This window comes from Catharus ustulatus, chromosome 1, assembly GCF_009819885.2.
Source record: "Catharus ustulatus isolate bCatUst1 chromosome 1, bCatUst1.pri.v2, whole genome shotgun sequence".
Classification (NCBI taxonomy): Eukaryota; Metazoa; Chordata; class Aves; order Passeriformes; family Turdidae; genus Catharus; species Catharus ustulatus.
Window position 1 is genome coordinate 16,883,958 of NC_046221.1, and position 26,978 is coordinate 16,910,935.

The 26,978-nt window shown below is 39.3% G+C and overlaps 1 protein-coding gene across 4 annotated transcripts in view; it reads left to right on the forward strand.

Annotated features, from left to right (window-relative positions):
* ABI1 (abl interactor 1) overlaps window positions 1-26,978 on the forward strand; it is a 78,730-nt gene that overhangs the window by 35,792 nt on the left and 15,960 nt on the right. For all 4 annotated transcript variants that reach the window (XM_033055947.2, XM_033055956.2, XM_033055940.2 and 1 more), the window contains exons 3-5: window positions 14,661-14,837; window positions 24,472-24,486; window positions 25,199-25,299. In XM_033055947.2, the coding sequence (XP_032911838.1) occupies window positions 14,661-14,837; window positions 24,472-24,486; window positions 25,199-25,299 (293 nt within the window). The remainder of the gene's footprint in view (window positions 1-14,660; window positions 14,838-24,471; window positions 24,487-25,198; window positions 25,300-26,978) is intronic.

Consider the following 26,978-nt stretch of genomic DNA (forward strand, 5'->3'; position numbering starts at 1 on the left):
GTAGTTCTTAAAACAAACGCGTAGTTGTTGTTTATATTATCTGTATACTTCTGGGAGTAAACACACTGTCTGTATTGCTGACTGGATACACACAGTTTAAATCCAGAAAGAACATTGACCTCCCCAGACTCTACCAAAGCCGTGGAGGGAGGTAGGCCACAGAAGTTTGCACAGCTGTCTTTTTTGTAGCCTATTAAATTATGTTGTGATGTACCCCTTCATCCCTGGGGGAACTCAGCAGCACCTCCCTCCCTGATTAAGGGAACAATATATCAATGCCCACCCCTTTCCTGTGCACTCAGGTTTCTTGCAGGCGTTCAGTGACTCTTCAGTATGTGTTTAGTGTGCACAGGTCAGCGTCCAGTCATGCACATGTCCGTGGTGGTTTTTACTGTGGTATGGAAGAGCTTCCTCTTGAAACTCCATGGTGTGGTTCAGAGACTTATAGCCCACCGTGGTGTTGGGAGCATCCTCACCAGCGCACCCCTCTGCCCTCCTCAGTTAGCTGTAAACACTTCATTGGTCAATGTTTGTGTAGCATATGTTTAATTTCTGCTTAAAATGACAGTAGGAGATGGCCAGTCTTTTTCCTGCTGTTCTCTTGTCAGTGTTTTGTTCTCTGCCCCCTGTTACCTGAATTGTGGGCTCAGTTATCCTGGAGGCAGGGTCTTGAAAACTTCAGCCCTCCAGCAGCTTCCTTTGACTGGCTTCATTCTCTGTCCTCTCCAGTGGCTGATTCTCTGCTTCTCCCCAAGTGTTTGCAATCACATTTAATCATTATGCTAATGACTGCACAGTGGAAATGGCTAATTTCTGAGCACATGATCCGTCTAATGAAGTGACTGTAGCAATAGTAGGATAATACATTCAGCAGCAGGGACATAGTGGTGTGCCTGTGTCTGTGCCTACACATAAGATCCTCTTCAAGACTTGTACTGTCTTTTAACCTGCCATCAGTCTGCAGTGTTTGTGTTCAGGTGCTCCTGCACAGGATAGAGTAAGATACTAATTTTGGGTGTGTGCATGTACAAGTCTGAGATGTGATCCTGATGGAGGGGCTGAATAATGGCACAGTTTCTTGGGCCAGGCTGCCTCTGCCAGCAACCCCTGCCTTAGAGAAAGTTTGGGGTGGATAAGGTTGTGGCTCAGTATGGGGTAAGTGCTGCTGGTGCTTCTGAGGCCATCTGTGTGTTACCAACAGATGTAACTGCAGTATTTCATATCAGTTGTGGCCAAGAGTTGGAGGCTAAGGGAAATCCATTTACAGAAACAATGTGCAACTTCCTGTTTGAGTTGTGTGTGGAAGTAAAAATTGCCGTGGAGAATTAGAGCAACCTTAGCAATTCCATCTCTGCCTTGGCCCTTCCTTCCCACCCTGTTAAACTGGTAAATGTCATACATGCTTGTGATTGCTTGTCTGTCTTCTACTTTTGCTTAATATATCCCAAATTGCAAGAAGTCTGTATGACTCAGTCCAAAATAGTAGCACAGTCTTAGGAAACAAGTGAGGGAATTTTTGTCAACTCTTCTTTTTTGCCTGAATATCTTAACAGGCGATGCTGTGGAAACTCAATTTTTGGAAGAAGTTTGAGCTGATGGAAGTTCATGATGCTTCTAAGCTTATCTTCTGTAGATGTACCTTCTTGCTGAAGGGGGTTTGAGAAAGGACAGGCAGCTTAAGAAGGTTGATTCATTTTGTTCTATATTTCTCTTTGAAAACAAAAGCAAGGAACTTGTCAGATGCTAGTTGTTTTGGTATTCAAGGGATATGGAAGAGCTCTTTGCTACAATAATATGCAGAAGATAGTATGAGTAGTAAGCGAACTATAAAGTAGAATATGTGCACTGAGAACTTTTGTATTGGAATCTATACTGGCTGAGGGTTGTTCCTGCCACCCTATTTTACTGATGGGCAGAGGGGGACAAGAGGAAACAAATTGCTGTTGGTGGTTGCTATGTGGTTGTCCATTGGAATAGCACCTCACAGTCCTGCAACAAAGTTCTTTGCTGTAGCATCTTGCCTACTTTTTTATTATTAAAAATTCTTTTAAAAGTCCACAACTTTAGTAGTTCTCCTCTGGACAAAGTGGAATATTCAACTCTTGAACACTTAGGAAATGAGAAATGGACATTTCATGTAGGGTAAGCTGTGTTTGTGGCACTAATCCAAGAGGATTTGTGGTATAGATAGTGTGGCCTTTAGCCACATGATGGCTGTTTAATACCCGTGAGTTACTCCTGGTGTGGTGCTGACCCAGCTGAAAACCAGCACATCTCCCACTAGCTTGTATCACGATCAGTCATCAGATGACGTAAGATCAAAGAGGGATAGAAGGAACATTGTGCCTTGGGTAATTTGTAATCAAACTATGTCTGCAGGTAGCTAAAGGATACCCATCATCATTCCAACATATGCTGTCCTTGTTTTATGTGTGAGGGAAACAGTCTCTCTCAGAACTGTCAGCCTTGGACATCTCATAGACCCTGAATTCATGTGGACAAGGGGGCTGCTTGGGACAGGTGTGTTTGTGTCTATGTTTGTGCATCTGTGTATGTGTTTTTTTGTTGTTGTTGTTGGTTTTAGGTCATTTGGTGGTTGGGAGTTTCTTGTTTTAAGAAAGTATGTGTCTAAAAACTAATCCAGACCACTTTGAAGTAAATACACGTGATAAATGAGAATAGCTTTTGTGTGTGTGTTTTGTTATTCTTTAGCATAATAAATGATATATACAATAGATCCACTATCCCATCTATATAACATAACCTTTATTATTGGAAAAGGTTTTATTTTTGCTATTGGAACTGATTAAATAAAGCACTGAAGAAGTGATACATTCAGGATAAGGCAGTATTAGCTCACTTTCCTTTTTCTTGGTGTGAGTTCTGTCCCAAGCTCTTCCCAATTTGACTTCCCAGCTTACAACTAAATGTGAAGTATTGAGTATTGGACTTTTTTTGTTTTTTAATCATGAGTATTCTGACTCATCATTGTTGCAGCTATATCAGCTTCTTACCTCAGACAAACTTTCAGAAAATTCAGACTTGTTCTGTTGAGTTTATTTTTCATAGGCTTTTTTTAGATGGTTTCCTTTTCAGCCACCTGCAGTGCTCTTTGCAATTGCACATGTTCATCTCCTATGGAGTTGCTTTTTTTGGCACACAAAATGCTTTTCGTTTGACATACAGTTTTGTTCTACTCCCATGGTGGTTCTTTAGTGAGTCCAAACTACTGAAGAAGCCATTTAATTTTTCCTTTCTGTTGTGCTTCCCTACAGTCAAAAATATATTTAGGTTTGTATGTTTTGTTTAATTCTAGACAAGTGCATTTCCAGTAAGGAAAAGAGGAACTCAATCAGCTACTTTAAAAGGTTGGAACTCTTATTTGGAAGCTTGCATAAGCATATTTAGTTTCTTTTTCTTCTTTTTTTCTTTTGAATTGACTTAGTCATGCATATCTTCAGGAATACCCAGAAAAAAAAATGAAGTTACTGATATCTAATTTCACAGACTGAAATATACTTACACATACAGCTGGAATTTTTACTTTGCATAATCAAAAGCATTTATCTGCTTTTTGTGCTTTTTAGGGCTGAATACAAATGTAACATGACTACACATCCCAAATGTTGTTCTGTCAAAAATCCATCAGCTTGTACTGTTGAAACACTTCTCTTTTGAAGTGTCTTCCACTTTGAAAACTCATTTTAATCAGCAGCTGGTGTCAGTTAAGCATTGAAATGTCTGTTCAGCTCACAGTGTAGAACTGTAGAGGAGAGGGGATGTATCTTGAGAGTCCTCTTGTTGGAATCCTGTCTTGGTGAAGGGGAGGTGGTGGATCAGAGGAAGGGCTGAGTAAAAGAACTGACATTCAGAAAGATGTTTGTCATAGTGTGAAACTCAAGTGAATGGTTATCAGTTGTTAGTTTGCCATGTGCTGTGGTTTTGATCTGATGCAGAGATGGATCTGTACTTCCTGTTGTGAAGTGATGGGGTGTGGGGTTCAGCCACGACTGAATCTCCTGCAAATGACTGGGAACCATATTCTAGAGTGAGCAGGGATTTTGTGTCAGAACAGAGAATAACACCATGGAAGCTATTTCTTTCTCTTCCCCCGCTCCTGACATTGGATGTTGAAAAGCCATAGACTTCAAGAGGCGGGTGGAGATAAATGCCTTGTCTCCTCTTCTGTCTTCCCACAGAGATCTACGTTAGTAGTGGTTTTTTTCATCTGTCTATTATACTCAAGCCCTTGAAGGTATTGAGATTGAAAGCTGCATTGGAAAGAAAAGGAAGTTATGTAGAACAAAAAATTTTGTTGTACTCCATATAAACATGTATCACATGTCATTGTAAGGCTAGTGCTTTTTTTTAAATGAATAATGTTAATAATGCACTTCTTATTGCAGTGTATATACGTTTAGTTTGCTCAAATGGTTAAAATTGGCAGTAGGTTCTGCCAAAGTACAGGAAGTATTATCTGTAACTCACATTTTCATTAGCAATTAAAAACATCAGTGAAAGGTGTTTAACAGAGCAATCTGGGCTGCCACTGTGCCCAGAGCAGGCAGCTGTGGCAGTGCTGCCTGTACCTGTGCCCACCTGTACTCTCTCTATTCCTGGTACTGCTGCAGGTGCACGGCTCCAAGCCCAAGCAGCAAACCTTGCTTGGCATAGCACAGGAAGTCTGGCAGAGCCAGGAATAGAACTTCAATCTGCTGTTTTCCAGGCTCTTGCTTTCAGCCACAGACCCATCCCACCTCTTCACTCGCTGACATCCTGGCAGACAGCCGCCTCCTGCGTGCAGGGCCAGCTGCTTCTGCAGCGCTGTCTGACCTCCATACTCCAGATGTTTGAAGTTCCATTTCCCCCATGCTTATGTGAACTTTAGCAAAGTGCTTCTGGCATTTCACCAATGCAATGGAGAGGAGGGAGGGCTGTTGTCTTAACTGTTTTCTTTCCATAACAAGGGCCTCTCTAGAGTTGCTAAAAATCTCTTCCTCTGTAGGACTGAAATTCCATTTGCCTTCAGTTGCCATCTGTTGCCAGTCTTACTTCCCACATCCCTCTTCCTGTTTCCAGAGATACTCTGTGGACCTCCCCTCCTTATGCTCTGTGTTGACATCTTCCTTTCAGCTGGGGAAAGTAGGGAGCAGGGGTTGGGGGTGTGATTATCTCTCTGAAGATGTTTCTCATTTGTAGACCCAAATTCTATGAGGTGACATTTCACAGGTGAGACCTACTGGCTTCCATCAGGTGCCCCATTTTATCTGATCAACCTCTTGCATGAACATGCCTGAAATAGCCATTAAGAGAATAATGTGAGAATCTTCTTTCCTTCAGTGCTGTCTGAGCAATGAATTTGTATCCTCTGTAGCAGTCCTCCCATTTACACTTGGCACCAGGAATGAAAAAACCAGGCATGAACACAAGTCTGGCTCTTGGACGAGTGGGCTGGTTTCTTTGCTCTGATTCTTGTCCTAGAATGTTGTGTGACCACTCCCAGCCCCTCTGGTCTGTCCTTGCCCCATGTCCCCTTTCTGCTCAGTTTCTCCAGCAGAATGTATGATTAGATTAGCCAATAGGGTGCCCTGAAAAGTATCTGTAGAAATAATCCTTTAGCTGAACAGGCCTCTCTTTCCTTTTCTGTGCTGTTGTATAGGTGTGTGTGCCTCTCCATAGGTTGTGTTGTGGAAACTGGGATCCAGTTGGGGTCCAATTCTCAGTGAATCCTTGTCTTCCTTTTGGAAGTAAGGCTAAAGGTGAGGCTATTTGTCTGTGGCTAGTAATCTTTAAACCTGTTTCTCTAGCTTCTGTTTTCAGTTTCTTGGTTTGAACTAATCTTTTTTCTTCATTAAACACTTGAAAGCACATGTTCTGTTAGTTTTTTGTTAAATGTGTCTTGAAATGAATGAAGCTTAAACTCGCTATGAAACTAAGTGCATTATTGTTTTACATTCTGTGCTTCTGGATTATAAAAACATACAGTCCCCAGTACATGGGATGTCTGTGGTATGCTTCACTCTCTGACCACTCACCCCCTATAGCTGTCCCGATATGCCAGGAAAAAAAATGTATGTGAAGGTAAAAAAATTCTTCAAATATTGCTGAAATCTGGTTTGCTTTATGCTAGTTGCTAGGAGAATCAGAGAAAAAACTGATAGTGTTTTATATAAATAAAGGTTTAAATTCTAAATCAGGGACTAATTCCATAGGATTGAACTGACATATAATCTGTGTTCAGACATAATTGAAGAAATAGTGATAAATTGTTAAGATAAGGCCCGCAATCAACACTTTTTATACCCTCCTCTCTATTGCATAACATTAGTAAAATGCATTGTTAGCATTGTGATTTTATTTTTATGTATATAGTAATATTTTATGTATAGAAATGTATTTTAAAAGTGTATCTTTACTTATGAGCCTTTCCCCCTCTGCTGGCGGCAAACATTTTATATGGACTGTGAAAGTTGCTGTATATGTCTGTGTTGATGGCCTTAGTTCATTGTGTCAATCTGTAAAAGCTCTTGAATGTGAGCCCTCTGTGCAGGAAAAGGAAGGTGGCATATCAGATTACATGATATGGCTTATCTGGCTCCTCTAGCCCTTTACCTTAAGAGGCCTGGATTTACCAGTTCAGGAGATGAAGCTTTCTGGAGAGCCTGTCCTACTATTGTCACTTGTCTGTATGCTGAAGAGAATGTGTGAGAAACTTCTATCTATAAACCTACCAGAAGACATTGCTGGGTTTCCAGCTCTGGAAATACAACTCTTAAATCTATCTCAGTTGCCTCCTACATTGCCAGCACCCCATACAAAGCAAACACACAAGGTGAAACTCAGATGTCCAAATGCCTCAGAGTGATAGGAAACCTTACTTTAATGATGAAGGTTCAAAAGGCATGGCAGGATATTCTGAGGATTCTCAAATTAATTTAGATAGTGGTGTTCAGGCATCTATTAGCCTTAGTGAAAGTTGGATTGAAGGATTGTTTATGTGAAATAAAGAGGTCTTGAAATCCTTATATTCTTAAAGGAATTTTGGGAACTGGAAAAAGCATCTCCCTCTTTCTTTTCCTCAAGTAACTGTTGCTTGTTGCTAGCACTGAGTTTCTTCTGTGGTTTGACTGACAAATTGACAGTGCTTTAGCAGACTTGATCCTGGTTACTGTTAAAAATGTCTTAATCATCTCTTGAAGAGGGGAATGGTAAGAAAAGCCATTCCCTTTTTTATTATGAAAGTGAAAGATAACCAATATAAAGCTTCTAGTATGGGGCTTCAAATTTGTTCAAAGCTAACTGGGGACTTGAATTTCACACAATTGATAGCTAACTGGGCATGATAGAAGATTGCATCAATCTTCTACCTTAAGAGACAGGATTGACTCCACCAGTCCCTGGTAACAGGGCAGTACCTCAGTCAAAGTTTCTTTCAGTTTATATATATTCTTCTTAAATGTTGGCTAACTTAACCAGATGTCTGGGCTGAAGGACTGGGAAGAAACAGGTGCCAACCAGACTGATCAGTTTTGGTCTGTAACTGAATTGGTATGGTCACAGCTGGGGTATTCAAACAACTTCTAATCAATGGAATTGAGTTACAATTTCTAATGCCAGTACAGCCTCATACTTTGGAGGAGATCCCCATGGACTAAATGTGTGTGATAAACAAGGGTGACTGATGCTGGCTGTACCGGTGCTCTGCTCTCCGTGTCTCCTGTGAGGCCAGGCCTGCCTAGTGCTTGGACTCTCCTGGACAAGACAGGGAGGCAAACTAAGTTATTTCTGTAGGTAAATTTCTTGTTTCTTGAACAGTATCTTGGTGGGGATCAGACAATATGTAAGCAATAGTTTCAAGTCAAATACATGAGTTACTAGCACTTTAATCAAGAGTTAGTGAAATATATAATTTGTAACATTGTGTAGATACCTGATTGTACATGATGTCATAAAACCCCAGAGCACTCACCTGTGCTTTTTCATGCCTTGGTGTGCCTTCAGCCCTTAATTGTTCTTTTCTGTAGAATATTTTTTTGCAGTTTAAATATATTCACATTTCTCTGTGTTGAATTTTCTTTACAAAATAATGACATAAAATGTTGCTCTCTCTGAAGAAGTTAGCTGTCTGAGCTCATTAAAACTGGGGATTTCATTATTCTTACTGTAGATCAAACTGACTTCCTTGCTGGTGGCCTGTGCAGTGTGCATTGTCCAGGACTCTTCAGCACTGTTACTCAACCATAACTCATTTATTTAAAAGGTCTTGCTAAATAGGTTTTCTTTCTGGAAGTATCAGTGGAATAAATTTGTATTTCTAAAACAGAGCAAGTTGCTGCTTTTAGTCTCACCAGTTTATTTTCATTTCACAGAAGCTAATTGTATAAAAGATAGGAAGACAATGAAATCTGTAGTTTTGCAGAATGATAGTAAGGATTAATATTAAAGCTGGTTTTAGGAACAAAGAGTGAGAGTTTGGGTTGTTTTATTAAAGGATGCCGAAAGCACCTTAGTGTTTGTTTCTTAGGTTATGTTTCTTTTGGTTAATACACTTTATAGTCTGGGTGTGTGAATTTATCGTAGAAAATATTTGTGTTACAAAGTTTTTAACTTTTAACTATGTGTATTTTACTGCTGTGTATGACCAATTAAATCTGAAGCTGTGACTGATTTTTTTTTTGTGGGCAGTAGAACAGATGCTGCCTTTCATATTTGAAATGTAAAGGAAGTAAGCTTGCAATCCAGACAGTTGTACCAGAGGTTGAGGGAGGAAACTAAACTTTCTCTGCACTGTCCTATAGTTCTACTGACAAGGTTCAGGGTGAAACCTGCCCCTTTGCCCAGTATTTGTGTCACATCAGGCACAGTTTCTGCTGGAAGAAGATACTATATTTAATGGATTGCTGTGACGTGATACGTCAAATCTAGTGTTTCAATTGACTTGTCTTTGACTAGAAGTCTCAAGGTTTTTTTTCCCTAAGCAATTATTTTATCTTATACTGCCAGCAATGCCCTTTGGTTAAGAGAATCTCAGTCTTCAGGTATAGAATGGATGAAATACTGTTCTCTCCATTAATTTGGAATTCAATGATGCAGTGTTTAGCATACAATAATTTAAAATTAGAAGGGACTGCTAAGGATCATCAAGTTGTCAGCTGTGATGAGGGCACCCCTCAACCTTCACTTCTCCAGGCTGAAGAAACAAAGTGACCTCAGCCACTTGTATGGCTTTCCCTTGAGATCTTTCACCATCTTGGTCATCTTCCTCTGGACACACTCTGATAGCTTGTCCTTCTTGCATTGAGCTGCCCAAAGTGCACACAGGACTTGAGGTATGGAGCAGATTCCTTTGGGGAAGTACAGCACCAAGTTTGCGCAGAACAGGCTGCTGAGCCTCAGGACATGTGAGTGCAGCAAGTGCAGTAGGGAGATGGGGGTGGGAATTGGTTGCAGGTCATGCTGCTTGCATGGCTGATGTCTTATGTCTGGGTTTTGTTTGGATAAAGAAATTGTAATCTATTCTGCTGACATTTAGCTATGTATAGCACTGATGCCCTGTAATTGGGACTCTACTTGCCTGAAATAAAGTGTTAGCAAGAGACCCAACCCTATATTTAACCACAAACTGAAAAAGCAAAAAAGAGAAACAATGCCAAAATTACTGAAAACTGCTGCCAGTAACAACCTGCTTGGTCTTCCTTGTCTCCTTGCTTTAGAGAAATTGGCAACTTAAGGAATCTGTGGATTATGATCATACATTCCTTCTTCTCTGCGTGAGTTTAGGGACAAATGGAAAAGTTACTGGTTTGCAGCTCTGTGTGGCACAGGGCATTTTTTGTATGATGTGAAAGTTCTTAAAAGCATTGCATGAAATGACTTGAAAAGCTGTCTTTAAAAGTGGTGGTATAATTTTAGGAATTATTTTTGGTGTTATATGTTTGAATGTTAGGTTTTTTAAGATCAAGGAATTGTCCGTGATGTGAGTCTTTGTTCTTCTTAAAGTCATGTAGTGGTTTGAGTTTTGGGTGATTTTATTTTTTTTTTTTTGGTGAGTGGGGTTTTTTGGTGGGTTTTGTTTGTTTGGGGGTAGTTTGTTGATTTTTTTAGATTTTTTTTTTTTATTCTTTACCTTGTAACTTTCTACCCTGTATCTTAGTCTCTCTTTTTGGGAGTTTTACCTGAAAGCTGCCATTTTCACTTTTGAGAACTGGGAAGCTGTTTTCTCCCCTAGCCTTTGCTCTTCCCAAAAGCCTGACAGCTTTTTCCAGGTAGCTGGAAAGAGCTGTGGAGCGTGGCATAGTGCTTCTCCTGTCCCCTCTGTCAGGTGATTATGTGTGCTGTTACTGCTTCATTCCTGAGGAACTGGGGAGGAGTAGAGTAGGAAACTAGAAATGGAGTTTTCCTGCACAGCACTTCTGCAATATCAGTTAATTTAACACAAATCTAAAGGATGTTTGGTTGGTGTAAATTTGTGGTATTGGTGTAATGAGTTGTCAGGACAACCTGAAGTTGATGGTACCTGGTTAGTGGAGTTGATTTGGTAGAGGTTATTATTTTTCTTCTCTGCTCTTTCCCAGCTGTGTATGCATTTAGTGAGAGGTGGCTGTGCAAGTATCTGGCTCGTAAATTTACATTGCAGTGGTTAAGGAGTAAAAGGATTGTTGAAGTTTGAATTTTCTCTTTTTCCTTTTTTAATACCCCCATATGTGTAATCTTGATTAAAATATTTAGATACCCTCATATTAGCTTGGCCAGAGACACTTCAGTCTCTCTTTATTGTAAATTGTTTATTCTGGGCTAGCACACTCTAGCACGTGGGTAGAGTGGTATCTGTGGCGCAGGATAATAAAAGTAAAACTATTTGCTGTATCATTGCTGTGCTTCTCTTGGCCTTGAGGCTACTTCTAAGGAAGCAAATAGTTAAATTTTAATTCTACATCCGGTTGTTCAACTGTTTATTGGGTTTTTTATTATTTTATATGATTTGAAGAAGACAAATAGTGGAAGCAGCTAATAATTAACAGTTCCTTCAACATCCGAGTTCCTTCTGGATTAGCTGGAATAGTCCCTGGCGCTCAGTTGTGATGGCAAAGGGGTTTGTTTGACAAGTTCATTTAAATTTGCTTCCCAAAGGAAACATATTGTGCTCCTGGAAGAACTGTTTTTTCTTTCTTCTCCAAATCAATATAAAGCTGAGCTTTGTCTGACTGGATTATGTTGTCTGGGAGTGAGAATCTCTATCCAGTTCCCCAAATTTTAAATTATGCTATATATTTGTTTCAACATAGGCCAAAGATACCTGAAGCTGGTCTGACTGCTTGCAAGTTCTTGTTAACCTGTGCTAATCCTGCTATTTAGCCATACTTTGCTCCTCTCCATCTTTGATACCTAAAAGTAGGTTTTGTGCGTGAAATCACAAACTAACTGCTGTTTAGCTATCTTGTTATCATATCAGAACAAACACACTGTGTCAAATGTGACCAGAGCTTTGAGAATGATCTGTTTTGGCTATTACCTGGTATATGTGGCTTGTCTTTCTTGGAAATTAACTGTTGACTAGCTGGAAAGCTTTGCTATCCTAGTAAAAATTGCTTGTGTGTTGAGTTTTTCTTCTTTTGAAAGTGAAAGACATTGTCTATGACTAAATTATAAACTTGCACATGAATATCAATCACATAGATATAAATAAAAATATAAGAATAACCAATTGTGCTTTGTTTTGCATAATGTTCACATAAGACTTAATAATATGCAGGTCAAAAAACCCTAGTAATTTCTTGAAGAGGTAAGGTGCTGTCTAGTAGCTCTGACTGGCAGCCTGTTGCTGTGGGCAAAGCATATGCTGTGAGCCTTTGCTTTGCTTTGCTTTGCATAGGGGTAAAATCCTGCCTTGCTTTTCCAGTGCACCAGATGTGGTGGGAGTTGAAGTCTCATTTCCTTTGAACAGCAAATTAGTCTCTTGCACAGGCATGTCTGAATGCCTTTCAGGATTTGCATATGTGCCCTATTGATGGCCTTGCACTTTGGTACAGATACTCTTCTTTTTGTTTTGTTTGCCTCACTAAAATTTGTGCCAAGACTTAACAAATCACTGCTCAATACTTAATTTTGGATAAGCTGTCTGGTAAAATAAATATATAGTCTTTTCCTGCTCTGAGGTATTTTCATTAGAACAATTTGTTGCAGAATTACATAAATGAGTTTCCAAAGCTTGTATGGTACAACATCTATTCCTGGAATTTCTTGTTCTCTGTTCCAGTAAGTTACAGAATTTTTATTGTCCATTGCAGGGAGGAAAGGTAGTTTCACAGACTACCTGCTAGGAAAAGATGCATCTTTTTGTACTCTGAAGGTTTTGGGTTTTTTTTTCCTTTTTCTTTTTGGAAGCAATGTTAAGAGAACTCATAGTATAAAGACGCGTCTTTGTCCATCTCTCAACAAAAAATTAATAGTAGCAATAGATTTGATTAGTGAGGATGAAGTATGGATTTATTTCAAGGGACATAGCTGTATTTTTAAAAACTCTATTTTGAAACATCATTGTATGTTTTTAAAAGTTATGTTCTCAACCTCCTAAATTGCGATGTTAGTCAGGGGACTTTAAAACTGTTTTTTTTTCTCTCCTATGCAGTGCTCGTGTATTACAAAATACCAAGAGTTGCTTATTAAAGAGTTTTGTAGGATAGTTTCAGACCTGCTGTTATCATTGAACAGAAAGGTTCAGGTCGTGCAGAAAAATTGGAAGAGAGATGAACATGTGGCACAGCACTCATAATTCTTTCAGCAAGAAGAAAATGAAAAGGCAGAACTAATATGTATGTTTCAGTCTCTAAAAGGAAAAGAACAAATAATAGCTGCATTTGAAAAAATGAGACTAATCTCATTCTTTTTAGTCTTCATTCTATCATCTGTGGAATCAGCTGCCAGAGAAAATGTGGGTGCAGTGGGTGATATTTGATACTGATGTAGGTAAATACTTGATGTATAGGATTGTCTCATTTGGAAAGGCATTTTTTAAATTCCTGACTTGGGAATTTTTCAGAGCGTGTGCATTTAGAACAGTAAAGCTTGTTCCAAAGTTTTACTGGAATATTTAATTAATTTATTCCAAATATGCTAATGCAGACATACCTAGTTCATATCTTGCATTGCTCTGGAAAATTACAACTCCTATTTCTATTAAGATTCTGTGTGCTTCCAAAATAAAAGAACCTTTTGCAGTATTACAAGTAGTCTGTTATTTAGCTTTAAGCTGTGCAAACAAGCTTAAATTAGCTGTGAATACAAGCTTGCTTGGTATCACTGCTTTTTGGTGTTTCTCTACCTGTATTCCTGCTTGTAATCTGCAATGCTGTCTATCAAAGCTGTTAATGAAGGGTTTGTCTTTTTGTAGTCAGTAGAATTTAAGATTATTTGAGCATGTGCACCAGTTAATGGAAAAAACAGTTCAGCTGAAGACATTTCACAGTGACTGCTGGATTCAGGCTTTCCTAGAAATGTTCATTTCCTGAATACTAATCTTTCTTTTTTCATCTTGCTTCATGTAGTAGGAGAAATATCAGCTGATTTTTTTGCTTCATCTTTGACTTTGCTTCACTAAACAAAACCTTGCACATCACAACATTCATTTTAGATTAAACAATTTCTAGAGATGTACCTAAATGAGGCAGGATTTAGGATGACAAGGATTTTTTTTTCTTTCTGAACCATCACTATTTTTTGTATGATAGCCTTTCTAGGAGGATTTGATGATTATAGACTGAGATTAATTTTCTTCAGTGGATAAAGTGGTGGCTTGGTAGGTTTTGCTCAAAGGGGTTTTTTTTGTCAGATGCCATCTCCTTCAATGAGATCCAAAGGTTCTACTTGGTACTCCTACCAGTACATTCAATTCCTGAATCTTGAAATATGCTTCCTAGAAATGGGACTTCTTATGGTATCCAATGCTTAATTTGCACTTGTTCTTCAACTAGGGTTTAAGCAATGATTATATTCCATGTACAAGAATGTGTCTGTTATGTGAAGCTTAGTGTGATTTTTCACAGACTGCTGGACTGATCTTTGTCTCCTTTTTTTTTTTTCCTGAATAAAATGCAGCGTATTTTATATTCTTTTACTTGGCATCTTTAAAGCTTTGTTTTATTCTTTCAGTAAATCTGCAATGAACAGTATGACTGAAAGTAGCCCCAGTGCTGAAATTAGTCCCTCCCTGTGCAGACTCTCACTCTGATATGCACTGATGGCTTTGCTGAAAGAAATTACCGTACAGACTTCCCAAGCTTAGTCCCCCTCTGGGGCTCTGAGCAAATTGCTTAGCTTGTCTGTCCTGGTTTCCCAGCTGTGGAGTTGGAGTAATTTATTATCAGTGTCAGTCATAAGAGTGCTGAGGGTTAATCTGGGAGGACTGTATCTGCATAGTGTCTTTAGAGTGTTGAAGCAGTAACGCATAATTGTGATTTTATTATTAATATTGGTTATTTCATTAAGGTGTAATTTTCTAACAACGTTCATGTAGATTAAACTTATTTCATCAATAAACTGGCATCCTTCCAGCAGCATTAATTCAGTTCAGACTCTAACAGTGAAACCTAAACATGTAGCTAGCTCTGTAAAGAAAACAGCAAATGCCTAAAGAAACCCATACTTTCTTGTTTTTAATCTAGACTGTGGACATCCATAAAGAAAAGGTCGCTCGCAGAGAGATAGGCATTTTGACGACCAATAAGAACACATCAAGAACTCACAAAATTATAGCACCAGCGAACATGGAACGTCCTGTAAGGTATATTCGAAAACCTATAGACTACACGGTGCTGGATGATGTTGGCCATGGCGTAAAGGTAAGAACTCCTGGACACTTGAGGACTTCAAGTAACACAGAGCAGGAGACAGGGCTGGGGCAGAATGTTACTGATACTAAAATGTTTAGTTCCTTTGTGATAGGAAGGATTATGGGTGTGATACGCTCCCACATACAAACATTTCAATAGCAAAATGGATTGTTCTACAGTGAGGGTTTTTGGGCAATGTTTTCCATAACCCTGTGACTGTCAGTGATAGTCACAGTGTCTGGAAATAATGGCTCATGATCTTAGGCTAATGACTTCTCAAAAAAGCCATGACTGACTTTTAAAATTATCACTATTTCCTCCTCTACATTAAGTTGTCACTGCCACTCAGTTTTTCTCAATAACTAAAGAAATAAAGGGAGTCATCTCCTATGGGGAAGTTTGCTAGTGGGGGTGTAGTTTTTTGGTGGGTGAACAAAATAAAGGGGGTCAGTTTGCATTTAAATCTCAGTGGCATTTGATGTCCTACTCCCATTGGACAGCCTAATTTTCCTTGAAATAAAAACCTTAAGTTAATGTCTACCTGTCTTGAAATGGTTGTCGTCAGAGTGAATAATTATAACACCATTTGCTCCCTGGTCATCTTTCTATGAAAAATACCTTTGAATCCCTCTAGACCACGTGTTCAAAGTATATTCAGTTTGTAACAATCTTGTCTTGGATGGCATTTATTCAAAACCTGTGTATCCTCTAAAGTTTGATGTGCTCTGCTCAGTCAGTTATGCAGCTGTATCAGCCCATCATGTGCCCTTTGAATCACGGAGCTCGAGAATAGATTGTTCAGAATGACTTGGCACAACGGAGTACCAGGGTACCTCCTGCTTTGTGGTAGCCCTCCAAATATCCACAGGAGTCTAATTCTAGCACAAGTTAGAAAGCAATTCTGTACCATGACAGCTCTAGACTATGAATTAATGTAGTGACTTTGGACTACCTGATTTTTTTTGTTTTGTTTGTAGTTGAACCTGTACTAAACCTGTAACTCTTAGGATTGTTTTACAGTAATAAATTAAGCCAGTCTTGATGAATAACAGTCTTGTGTAGAAGCCTGACAGACATGGTCTGAATTGCTATAAAATAGAAACACTGGAGTCAGAGAAGCTGATGATTTTTCAGTATAGTCTGCATTTGAGGAGAATGCTCTATGAATAGAGAGTACAGAAATTCAGTGTCAGGTTATTGGTTTCTGCATTTATGTGCTCCAGGGATCAAGTGCTGTAGAAGACTTTAAAAGTCAGATAATTACTGTTAGTATCTGGAATTGATGCTTTGCAGAGCTACTTGCATTGTACAGACTCAAAACAGATTGCTTGATCTATGAAGGCTGAGGTTATTAAGGGTTAGCTATTGCATTTTCCAATATCAGTATTTGTTTTTGCGGGCAAAAGGCTGGTATCTTTATTCATGTGACTCTTTTTACAGTGGGTGCTGTTTACCCATTGCCAGGCAGTTCTTATGGAATGGTTTTGCTACAGGGTTTTTTTGAGTGTTAGTGGTTTATTCTATACTAAAAGCCTGGTCTTTTCAGAGGTAAAAAAGCCTCTAGAAATAACCAAATTACCAACTCAATTACAAGACAGTGGCAAATTTTATCTTGATATTGTTTCTTTGAGCAACTTGACTAAGTCTGTTGTACAGTTGTGAAGAGCGTGATCAAGTGAAAAACACTTAGTGTTTTCTATATAGACTTGTTCCACAAATGGAATAAACTGCCAGCCAGACCTCAGGTATGTAGTTCAAGGTGGATGCTATGCATTAGAGAACCCGTTGAAAAGAGTGTGCTGAGTTACTGAATGACAATTAAATGTTTTGGTCTTCTTATTACTTGGGTTCCAAGAGTGTGACACATGTCAAGGCTCTGAAGTACTCAAGAAGTAGCTTGCTTAGTCATCTAGATGTAGGTAGTGGTGTTAGAAGAAAATCAAACCAAAACAACTTAATCTGGATCAAGTCCTGTTGGAAATCAGCACTAATGAAAGATGGTACTAAGAATCTGAGTTGCCTCTTGAATCTACAGTTAGGGGAGAGTGTACAATAAAATGAATTACAAACCTTGCCTTGTCCAGAGTGGTCTTAAAAGATGCTTCATTCTGTTAAATCTTTCAGCAAAGGTTTCACCCCAAATTGGACAGCAACATTTCCAATAAGACCTTAGAAAACGTATTTTCTAGAGAAAAAGAAGTTTGAGGTCTACTTAGAATAGTTGTCAGTTTGACTAACTTTGCAGATCCTTGAATGTTTTCTGCTATGGCAACTGTCAGTAAAATACAGCACAACACATATACTGACATGTAAGTATTAAATAAAAATTACGCAACACTTGGAAATCTGTAGGTGACAATTTATTGCTGTTAGTGGAACTCTGTTCTGGTGACTCTGATATGATGAAGAAACAAAGGAAAAATACAAGGATGAGAAATCAAGGCTGCAGACTGCACTCTATTTTTGCTTTTATGTATTTAAATACTGGTCCTAGGAAAAATGTTGTTTAAATGTAGTACATTTCATGGGGTGATCCTGAATTGTTTCATATGGAAAGTGGAGATAAAAATAATGTCTCAGAATTAAGTAATGAAATTAGGGAGGTGTACAATCCTCAGGGTAAATGCTGTTTTCACAATACATCTTCTCTCTGAGCAAAAGCAAAACCAGCTCCTGTGTATACTCACAGTTAATTTCTTTTGTCCATCTCTGCTTGTCGTGGCTGTGTAGAAAGGATGCCAAAGCAGATGCATGTGCTTGGGGCATGGAGAAGGGCTCTGCATGCCTCCCTCTGTCTCACATGCATGCAGCAATTTCTGTGGGGGCAGGTGAGGGTGGAGGTGGCAGTGATGGGTAAGCAGCTGCTCTCTGTAGCAGATTTCCTCACTGATGGGAGACACTTCCTTAGAAGGCAGTGCTGTTTCTTCCTCCAGCATGGTTGAAAAGCTTTTGGTAGAGCATTCTGGGATCACAGAGGTGTTTTCTCCTTCAGCCTGAAACCTCCATGGCAGCCCCAAAGTGCCCCAGCTGCTGCCCTCCCTGCCCCTTCCCTTTGCAGGGACAGAAGCAGACAAAAAGATTTTTCTAAAAGTTGCTTTTTAAAAAATATATATCCCTATGAAGCCGAAGCTAGCATAGTCCAAATCAGAAGAGCTTTTTAAGTGGGTTTGCTATCAAGGAGGCTTTCCTTTGCACTACAAGTATGTGCTGATGGCTCCAAGAAGCACACCGGGAAGCATTTTTGCTTGTCTGTTAAGTGGTTGCTCAGCTGTCACCCTCTGGGCATAGGGGAATGTAGCTAAAGTAATTCTTTGTAAACAGGGAGTAAGTGTCGTTATCTACCTTCCTGTGTAGAGCTTGGTTTAAAATTATTAGGCAGAGGGTACTTAAACATTTCCTTCCTCCTCTTCTCCTTTTTTTTTTTTTTTTTTTTTTTTCTGGTGAAAGGAACTAAAAAATTCTGTGCCAGCAAATAAATAGGTCAAACACAATTACTTATACAGAAAATCCTTAGTTTAAGAGCAGGGAGAAGGAGGAAGCTTGGAACCTGCCTTAAAAACCTAAAATTTGTCCTTAAAAGCCAAATTCAAATTGGCCTTTAAATTTATTATAATCTTCTTTTTGAATAGAGGGGAAGTAGAAGTGCACCAATTTGTAAAATGGCAGCTAAATAGGAAATTGAAGTGATGATACCTTATGGTTAAAGGCAGATAAAATGTTGAATACATGCCTAATTGAAATGCCTAATAGCTGTAATTGGATCAAGTTTATTTTATGAAACTAATAGTTCTTCAAAGCCAAACTGGAATTGTATATGAAGATTGATCACGTCTCAGTTTTATTTTAAGGAAAAAATTGTAATTTTGTCATCATAACGAAATTTGCTTTTGATCACATGAAAACTGTAAAAAGCTTTTGAGCCCAGAAAGTTAAACAGGAGTTAAGAATTCAGAAATCTTTCTCAAGCAAATGGAAGTTGGAAGGACTCCCTTAAAGCAGGGATTGAGCCAGAACTTGACAAACACTAAGCTTAGAGAAGGGAATCTTGCTCTTACCCTTGTGCTTCTCAGCATGTCCTACTTGTCTGGAGTCCTTAAGCTTGTATCTGTGTCAGTGCAAAATGAAAATGCAGATAAAATGCTGATGTTAGGGTGAAAGGCTACCTAATCAAGCTTTCTTACCCTTTAGGATGAGACTGTGTGCAGCAGCTGGAATATTAAATTTTAAATAATTCACCCTAATAAAACCCAAGTGAGATAAGGATCCTACACTGGAGCTGCTGCTGCCTTTGTCCCCTTACCAGCCTGTGTCAGACATTCACGCTTCAAAGGATGTCATGTTGCCAATTTCATTAATGTCACATCATCCCTCTGGGGTCACGGCCAAACAGTAAATGTTGCTGTAGGGTAAAGAATGCTTCTCTGGGGGGAAAAAAAGGAACTTCCTGTTGCCAACTCTAATGACTGTTGTGAGTGTTAACACTGCGTGCTTTCCATAGGGCAGTTGATACTAGAAAGTCAGAAGTGTGCCTAGTGTCATCTGATATAATATAGGTTTCAAGCCTTTCACTTGCAAAGGAAACACAAAACTTGGAGGTCTCTTTATATTCTAATTTTTTTTAATGCTAACCTTACTTTATTGTAGTTAGATTCAAAGTCACCAGCTCAACTGAAAAATGGTGAACTATTTAAAAGCAGGAATCTAGGTATCTTTCTCTGAACAGGACTAGTGAGCATTGAGAGAACAATGTTAAGTTTGTCTATCATCCACAACAGGTTTTTATATGCTAGTGCTTTTTAATTGGAAAGTTAAAAAAAAAAAGACGTAAAGGAGAGAAGCAATACTAACTGCATGTGGTTACTGTTAACAGAAGACTAATGACTAGGTTGCAAATATTAGTAGGAGAGGTTAAATTTCCCTGAAGAGAGACACCTACATATGTTCAATTTCTAAAGAAATACTCATTTGAAACTTACATTTTTTTCAAAATAGTCTGTTTTACTATAGACTATAAGGAAATGACAAATAAAAGCTTCTGACCCATTCTTATAAGAAAATTGAGGCACAGGAATAATTTCTTTAAAACTGCACAAAACTAGTGTGGCAGAAGTGTTTTACCCCAAGTATCTGACCCCCACATACAGTCTGCCTGTTGAACAACATCTTTGAATACGTATTTTACCAAACTTGTATCTTCATTTCTCTAAGGAAACCATGTTGTAGGTTTGGTGCTGTACTGTGTCATTTCCTCAGGCAATCCCTTCACATACAAGAACCCTTCCAGCTTCTGTTTTTCTTGCTCTGACTGTGTCACCATGTGGTATTTCAGAACTGCCTCACCGATGAGACAGAAGGCAATCTTGTGCAAAATTGCCTGCCTGCACACAAATAAATAATAGCATTTCAAAAGGTTTTATGGCCCCAGCTACCTTTCCGTGGGGGCATTCTCCCATGACTAATAAAGGAAGTACCTTTTTAAGTAAACGGGAGGTTGGCTAAAGAGTCAAGAGTGACCATGTGGGGGTTTTTTTCTGTTGTGGCTGACAACTGTGATTATTAGTCAAAGATAACAGATCTTAAAATGACTATTGCCTTTACAGACCCTATGTATGAAAGTTCCAAGTTTGCCAGATACTTACTATTAATGGCGATTAGACAACCCTTGTTTCCATTGACAAACATTTATATTGGGTGGTCTTTAATGACCTCTTTCAGTCGCCCTAGGTATGGCAGGAGATAGAGTGAAATTGGCTCTTTAAACTCAGGAGTCAGAGAAATAATGAGTGAATACAGCAGGGAAGTACAACCTGCATAGATATTTGAAGTTCCTGCACTCTGAAATTGGAGAGTTCATAGCTGAAATGTGCAGGAGCAACTTGCTGAATATCAGCATAAGGATTTTGCTTCTGTGTGCAGGTGGTCTTTTGTGTACTTACAGATAAATTTGCTCACATAAATGAGTTATTTGCAGACATCCCTACCCCTAGTTTTCCAGGCACAGTTTATAGCTCAAATGATAGCTTTATAGTTCCCTGAATCATGACTAATGTTCCCCCATGACTTGTTACTTGGTATGAAAACTATTAAAAACAGTTAGATGGCCACCTCCTGAGGCCAACCAGTGGGGTCCCTCGATGTTTCGATATCCTGTGACTGCCGTGGGTACTTCTGACTTCCTCACACCCTTCATTTTCAGGCCATTCTTGTTCTTTTCCCTGTGACCTCCATTATTGCCTTTGGGAGCGGGTGTTTTTGTATACTTCAGAATACTAGAACTGAATATGCTGTAATTGCCAAGAGAGTTGCCTTAAGCAAATAAGTCTCTTGGTACTAGCAGTCATTGCTTGTCCTTCCAAACCCACAGCTTAAATTCTAAAGTCCAGGTGCCCTGAATTCCTGGCATAAGTTACAGGAGCAGCCTCAATTTTGGCTTGGATAAATGCCTTGCATGGCTGTTGCAAACACCTGTTCTGCCCATTGCCTAAATTGCTTTGCTCCTTTCCAGCTCACTGCTGGCTCTCAGTCCTAGGCTGGCCTGCTCTCCCATGCTGTCCAGACCCTGTGGCTGTGTCACTGTTCTAGCTGTGACATTTTGGAAATGCAGCAGCATTGAGTCTTATTTCTAGAACCAGAGATTGTGGTTTCTTTCTCTTAGTTTTGTGACAGCCCTTAAAGCTTTATCCAGGACAGCTACATGCTTGTTGGGTTTTCCCTGGAAAGGCAACATTATCCTACTTGCTTCTTTAAAGCATGATCTGCTATATCATTGCAAGAAACCCCAACCTATTTGCCTACCCTGTTTCCTTTCTGGGAATGTCCTGGTCTGTCTAGTTCTCACCCTCAGCATCACAAGCATCCCCAGCAAGCCTACAGACTGTTTTTGTTCTGATGTGTGTCATCCAGGATGCTGGTATTGGGTTGAGAACTGTCTGTGTGTGCAGTAATACAAGTAGCAGGAGAATGGAATCATGCTCTTCACAGCTTCTGCAGGAGTTCTCAGTGATGCTCTTCATTTTACTAAGTTTTTTTCCTTTTGCACCTCCTGTCTCTTATTTTATACCCTCTCAGAACAGTCTCTTCTCTCTTCAAGCTGTCAACTGTTTGCATGCTACTGCTTCTGCTCCTCATGCCCTGCATTTCCCTCCTCCCTGGCTCTGACCTTCCTGGTACTGATCAGGCACTTGGTGATGGTCGTGTTCTGCCAACGGGCTGGCTGGCCTAGAGGCATTTGTAGAGAGATGCTTGCACATACCTGCCTCTGCTTTTGTTTTTCCCCTGCCTTTTTTCACCTTCTTCAAATCACACCGAGTCTAGACCCTGCTGCATAAACTGTTTTTTATTCCAAGTGGGTATTTTAATTGCTTAGAAAGCATACCATTTGGTTTTCTGACCAAGAAATTCAGCAACATTGACCTTGTAAGCTCAGCTGATTAAAAAAAAAGTCTCCTAATTAATTAGCTTGTTAACCATGATTAAATAGCCATATGGTTCATCTTGCTTTGGTTCATTTGTTTTCCCCCCTTACTTAGGTCTTTTGGATCAGGAGTTGCTCTCCCATGTGATTCCCAGTTCCTTTTGTATTCTGGCCTTCTGTTTTCCTGCCTGTATGACTTTTATTTATATTGACAACAACAGAGGGGACATCTACAGACCTTTTTACATATAGAAAGCAGTATGACAATAGTTTCTAATTCTTCTAAACAATCAAGTGTGTATCTTTCTGGATATTGTTTAATTGGTAGCAAAAGAGATTAAGCTCACCTGATGTAGTCCTAGGAATAAAGGTCAAGAGCTGTAGGACTTCAGATAAATGTTTAGTGTACTTAGTACTTACCTTTAGTAGAAAGGTTTGAAATAAGATTGAGATTAACTGAATCATTGCTGCGTGTTGATATTCATACCATCACTGCAATGGAGGCAGAATGTAACAGGGATTAGGAGGGGGGTGGAAGTACTCACCATAAATGCTGAGTGACTGCATAAGGGAAGGAAAGAAAGGAAGCTTTTTGGTTTTGTGTTCTTGAGGCAGGCAAATTTAGTAGTAGTGGCTGGATAAGAAATCATACCACCCTTCCTTTTAAGCCTTCAAAAAATTATCTAGCTATGTCTGCAGGGGAGGGACAGAAGCAAGAGTTTAATTTTTTGGCCTCCTTTTAACAAATTCCTTGTATTATGCCATTGCTGTTGGCAACTGGTGCAGTAAGGGGAAGGGTCACATATTCCTATGAGAAGAGAAAGTAAATTTCATTACTAAATGCCTGTTTTAAAAATACACTGCTTGGGAGAGTACTCTGGTGTCTTGGGAACTGAATCTGCATGTTTATCCATGAAATGAGTATGTGGGGACAGAGGTGGTTTAAATGCCCGTGAACTCTGCTGATGAACTTCTGCCCAGGCTGGGAGTAAATGTAAATGGATTGACCTTCAAATTTACTTTCCAGACCTAAACTGTGCAATCTGAATTTTGGAACAGGATTTGTGTTCCTGTTTTTGTGATGTGAATAACTTAAGGACAGTGGCTTTCAACCTCATTTGATTGGTAAACCCCAGCTGAATTTTGTTGGTTTTGCAGACCTTGTCAGAAGTCTCAAATGCATAATTGCTTTATTGCATGTTTTAATTACTTTTTTTTATTGAGTTCATGGATGCCTTTAAACTAGTCTGTGTTTCCTGGAGGAGGAAAAGAAGATGCAAACTCCCAGTTTGAAATGTTCTACCTTAGAAGGCTTGTTCAGGAAGTAACAGTTTAATTCCAGCCAACCTAAAAAAAAAGCATTGGGATCATTTTGGTTTGGGTGTTTTTACTTGCTTTTTTTTAAATTGGTAAAATTAACCCTTTAAAAAATAAGTGCCTATCCCCCTGTCCCACTCTCCCATGACCCCCTTGCTCCCCCCAAAAATGAAAGAACTTGGCTTGAGTTTATTTAAAATGTTACATTCATGAGGCCAAGTTTCAATTATTTTTTTCCTCTGCAATCATGAAGGCTGTTAAAATGATACAGTGGAATCATATAATGACTCGATTCTAAGAGATAAAATTTCAGAATAACAATCATTACATCCCTGCCAACAGTTTTGAGCAGCCAGCTTTATGCTGGCTTGAATCAGATTTCAATCAATAAATCAGAGGTGAAAGGCACTGCTGCTCATCCTGTTTAAAAATTCCCTTTTCTTTATTTACCATTCAATGCAGCAGCTAGGATTTCTTGAAAACATATGAAGGTTAAATGTCAAAGCAACAGGCCTGTCAATTCTCTGTGTATTGCTGAAGCTGTGGTTTTAACGAATTCTTAAGTGCATATTGCCTTTGAAATAGCACTGATTTGGTCTTGGACTTGAATGGTCAGCAGAGAGCTTTTCAACCCTTTACTGCCCATGAGGAACCTGGCAGACATATCTGGCAAAGCTGAGCTAAACTTAATTTTGACCCAAGTGCTTTTCCTGTGGTCACTTCGTCAGACACCGAATTTTCAATAACTGACACAACAGAATCTCTCTTAGTGTACTGGGATGATCTAATTATCAGTAGACACAAATGATTTCTTTAAAATGTGATTATCTTTAGTTTAACCTGTCATATCAGTTGTGATGGATCTGCCATTAATTTCTACCTTTTTCCCCCCCTTTTTTTGCCAACGTTAAGTGGCTAAAAGCCAAGGTAAGAAGTGTTATTTCTCCTTTGACCCACAGTGCCTCATGTGACTGATAGTAGAGGCTGCAGAGCCATTAAAACTGAAAACTAGCGCTCTTACACTCTCTTCTGCTTTCCATAGGATATTTAGATTAAACATGCTATACTATTTTTTTTCCATTTACAGCATTTAGCGTGTCAATATATCTGTGATACATTGACATCCGCATTTATATATAGATACATTAATTTCTCTAACACATATAGTGCTTTGCTCTGAATTCAGTAGATGCCTTGATTCCCTTCACTTACATTTTTTGCAGGAGACTTCCCAGACAACCTGAATGACTCTGCTAGTCAAATAGCAGGGGCATATTGAGAAATTCTGGGCCATGCTGGCTGTATTGTACTGTCAGTGTTAAAGTTTGATTTAAATTATTAACATCCAAATGGCAATGAATACAAATGTGGCTTCCCTTTAAGGAAAAAAATAATAGAAGACATTTGTGCATGAACCTGTCAATTGCTTACCTTTCTGATGTCTGTTGTTAATAATGAAAATAACATTAAGCTTGTGTTTAGACTCTTTGTATTTACTGGTGTCTGTCTTGTGTAGCTGAAAACTTGCTGTTTGACAGCTGTCTGGGAATTCTCACTTCATATTCTTACACTTAAAAAAAGCTGTCAATAATAGAGCTGCTCTGTTATAAAAATAAAATCATGTTTTCCCTTATTTCAGCATGGAAATAACCAGCCTGCAAGAACTGGCACCTTGTCAAGAACAAATCCGCCTACACAAAAACCACCAAGTCCTCCCATGTCAGGCCGGGGAACTCTGGGGTAAGAATGGACTGCCTGGTCTCTCCTGTGAAATAGAAATTTTTAATTGTACCAGTGTTGGTGTTTCTTAAATTCATGGAGAGATGACAATTCTGGTTGCCTTTAACAAAAGCAACAAAAAAAAAAATCATAATTCTGTATGAGGCCCTTTAGCTGCATTGACTCTTGTTTTCAGGATGACTGAAATATTTTTTTTTCATGGGGAAGGATTTATTATGGATATGGGTAAATTAGGAGGCTATTGTTATTTCTGACTTTTAGGGGAGAAATCCTTAGTGACCAAAACAAATCTTAAAGTTCTCACTTCAGTGGGGGAAAGGCTTTACGAGTAAAGTTCTTGTCTACTTATTTCTTAATATTAGAAGAACTATGAAGAGGCTGTTTGTGCTGCAGTTGTTGCATTATCTAAGCAAAATTTATGGCACTGTGAACACATTGATTCTTGTTGGCTTGTGCATTTTTATTTTTATACTTAAATGAGAAAGGATTTTGCTATTCCCAAGTCCCACTGTGAGCAGAGTTCCCTGCATCTATTTTGCTGCTGTGGACCTGTGGGGAGTAAAATCTGCTTATCTTGGTGTGCCAGCAAGTAAATTGTTGCTGGAGACCAAAACATTAATACTTGAGAAGCTCAGTGCATGTGCCATATGGTTTTGTCTGTTCAACTGTGCAACATCTTCCGAAAGGCATCATAAATGACCTTCTACTTATTTGTCACACTCAACCCTCCTCTTCTGCTGTGGGGGACTGAGGCACCGTAAGGCTGGCTGGCATGGTTGTGTTGGTTTCCAGTGTGTTGTCTTGGAGAGTCGGGAAGTTTGAAAAATGAGGAATAAAGATCAAGAGCAGTGATCAAGGAAAATTAGAAGGAGCTACTCCTTTTGTTGAAGACTCGGTGATTTTTAATCCCTATTTGATGCTTTGGTGGTAGTGTTTGCTGCATATTCCACAGAGAAATTAACTTAGAGGTTTCCTCAGCATGTTTTCTGAAAATTCCCATTGCTCAAGGGCATGAAATCAGTATTTCCAATTGTGTCTCTTATCCCAGCTGAGAGAGTTGTTTATCAGCCCTGGGAACCTGGGTAGCACTTTCATGTCCTCTTGGATGCTCTCTAGTGAAACAGCAGCGTGGATGTACTGGTGAGCTGCCTCTCTCAATACTCCCCCCTGAACAAGCCAGAGCTGTTTGGTTGCCTTGGCTAATGCCTGATAAGGATTAATCAGCTGAATGTCATTTCCAGATGAGCCTGACAAGCGGCAGCAGTTGGCTGAGGGGGAGGAATAATGTGGGTTTGTAAGAGAGATTTCTATCTGCCCTTCTTGTTCAGGAAGTAGAGCTCTTGTCTTGAGCAGCCGTGTTCTGCCAAAGCATGAAATATCACAGGCATGACTTACCCTAATTTATGCAGAAAAAATCGCTAGAAACCGCAAGGATGCTGCTCTTCTCCCTTTGATCCAGAAAACAGAGATAAGTATGTAAAACCAGAATGAGCTTGGTGTGGAACATTGGCCTTTGAATAGGTGTTGCCTGTTGTGCAGCTTGTCCCTCCAGGGGAGTACTGTCTAAAGGAATGTGCTGGGGAGGGAGTCTTGCATGGAAATCACAGAGTGAAAAGCAAAAGGGGCTGAAGTAAGCAGGGGTCTCTTCACAGGACTGGGGAGAGATTGTGGAAATCATT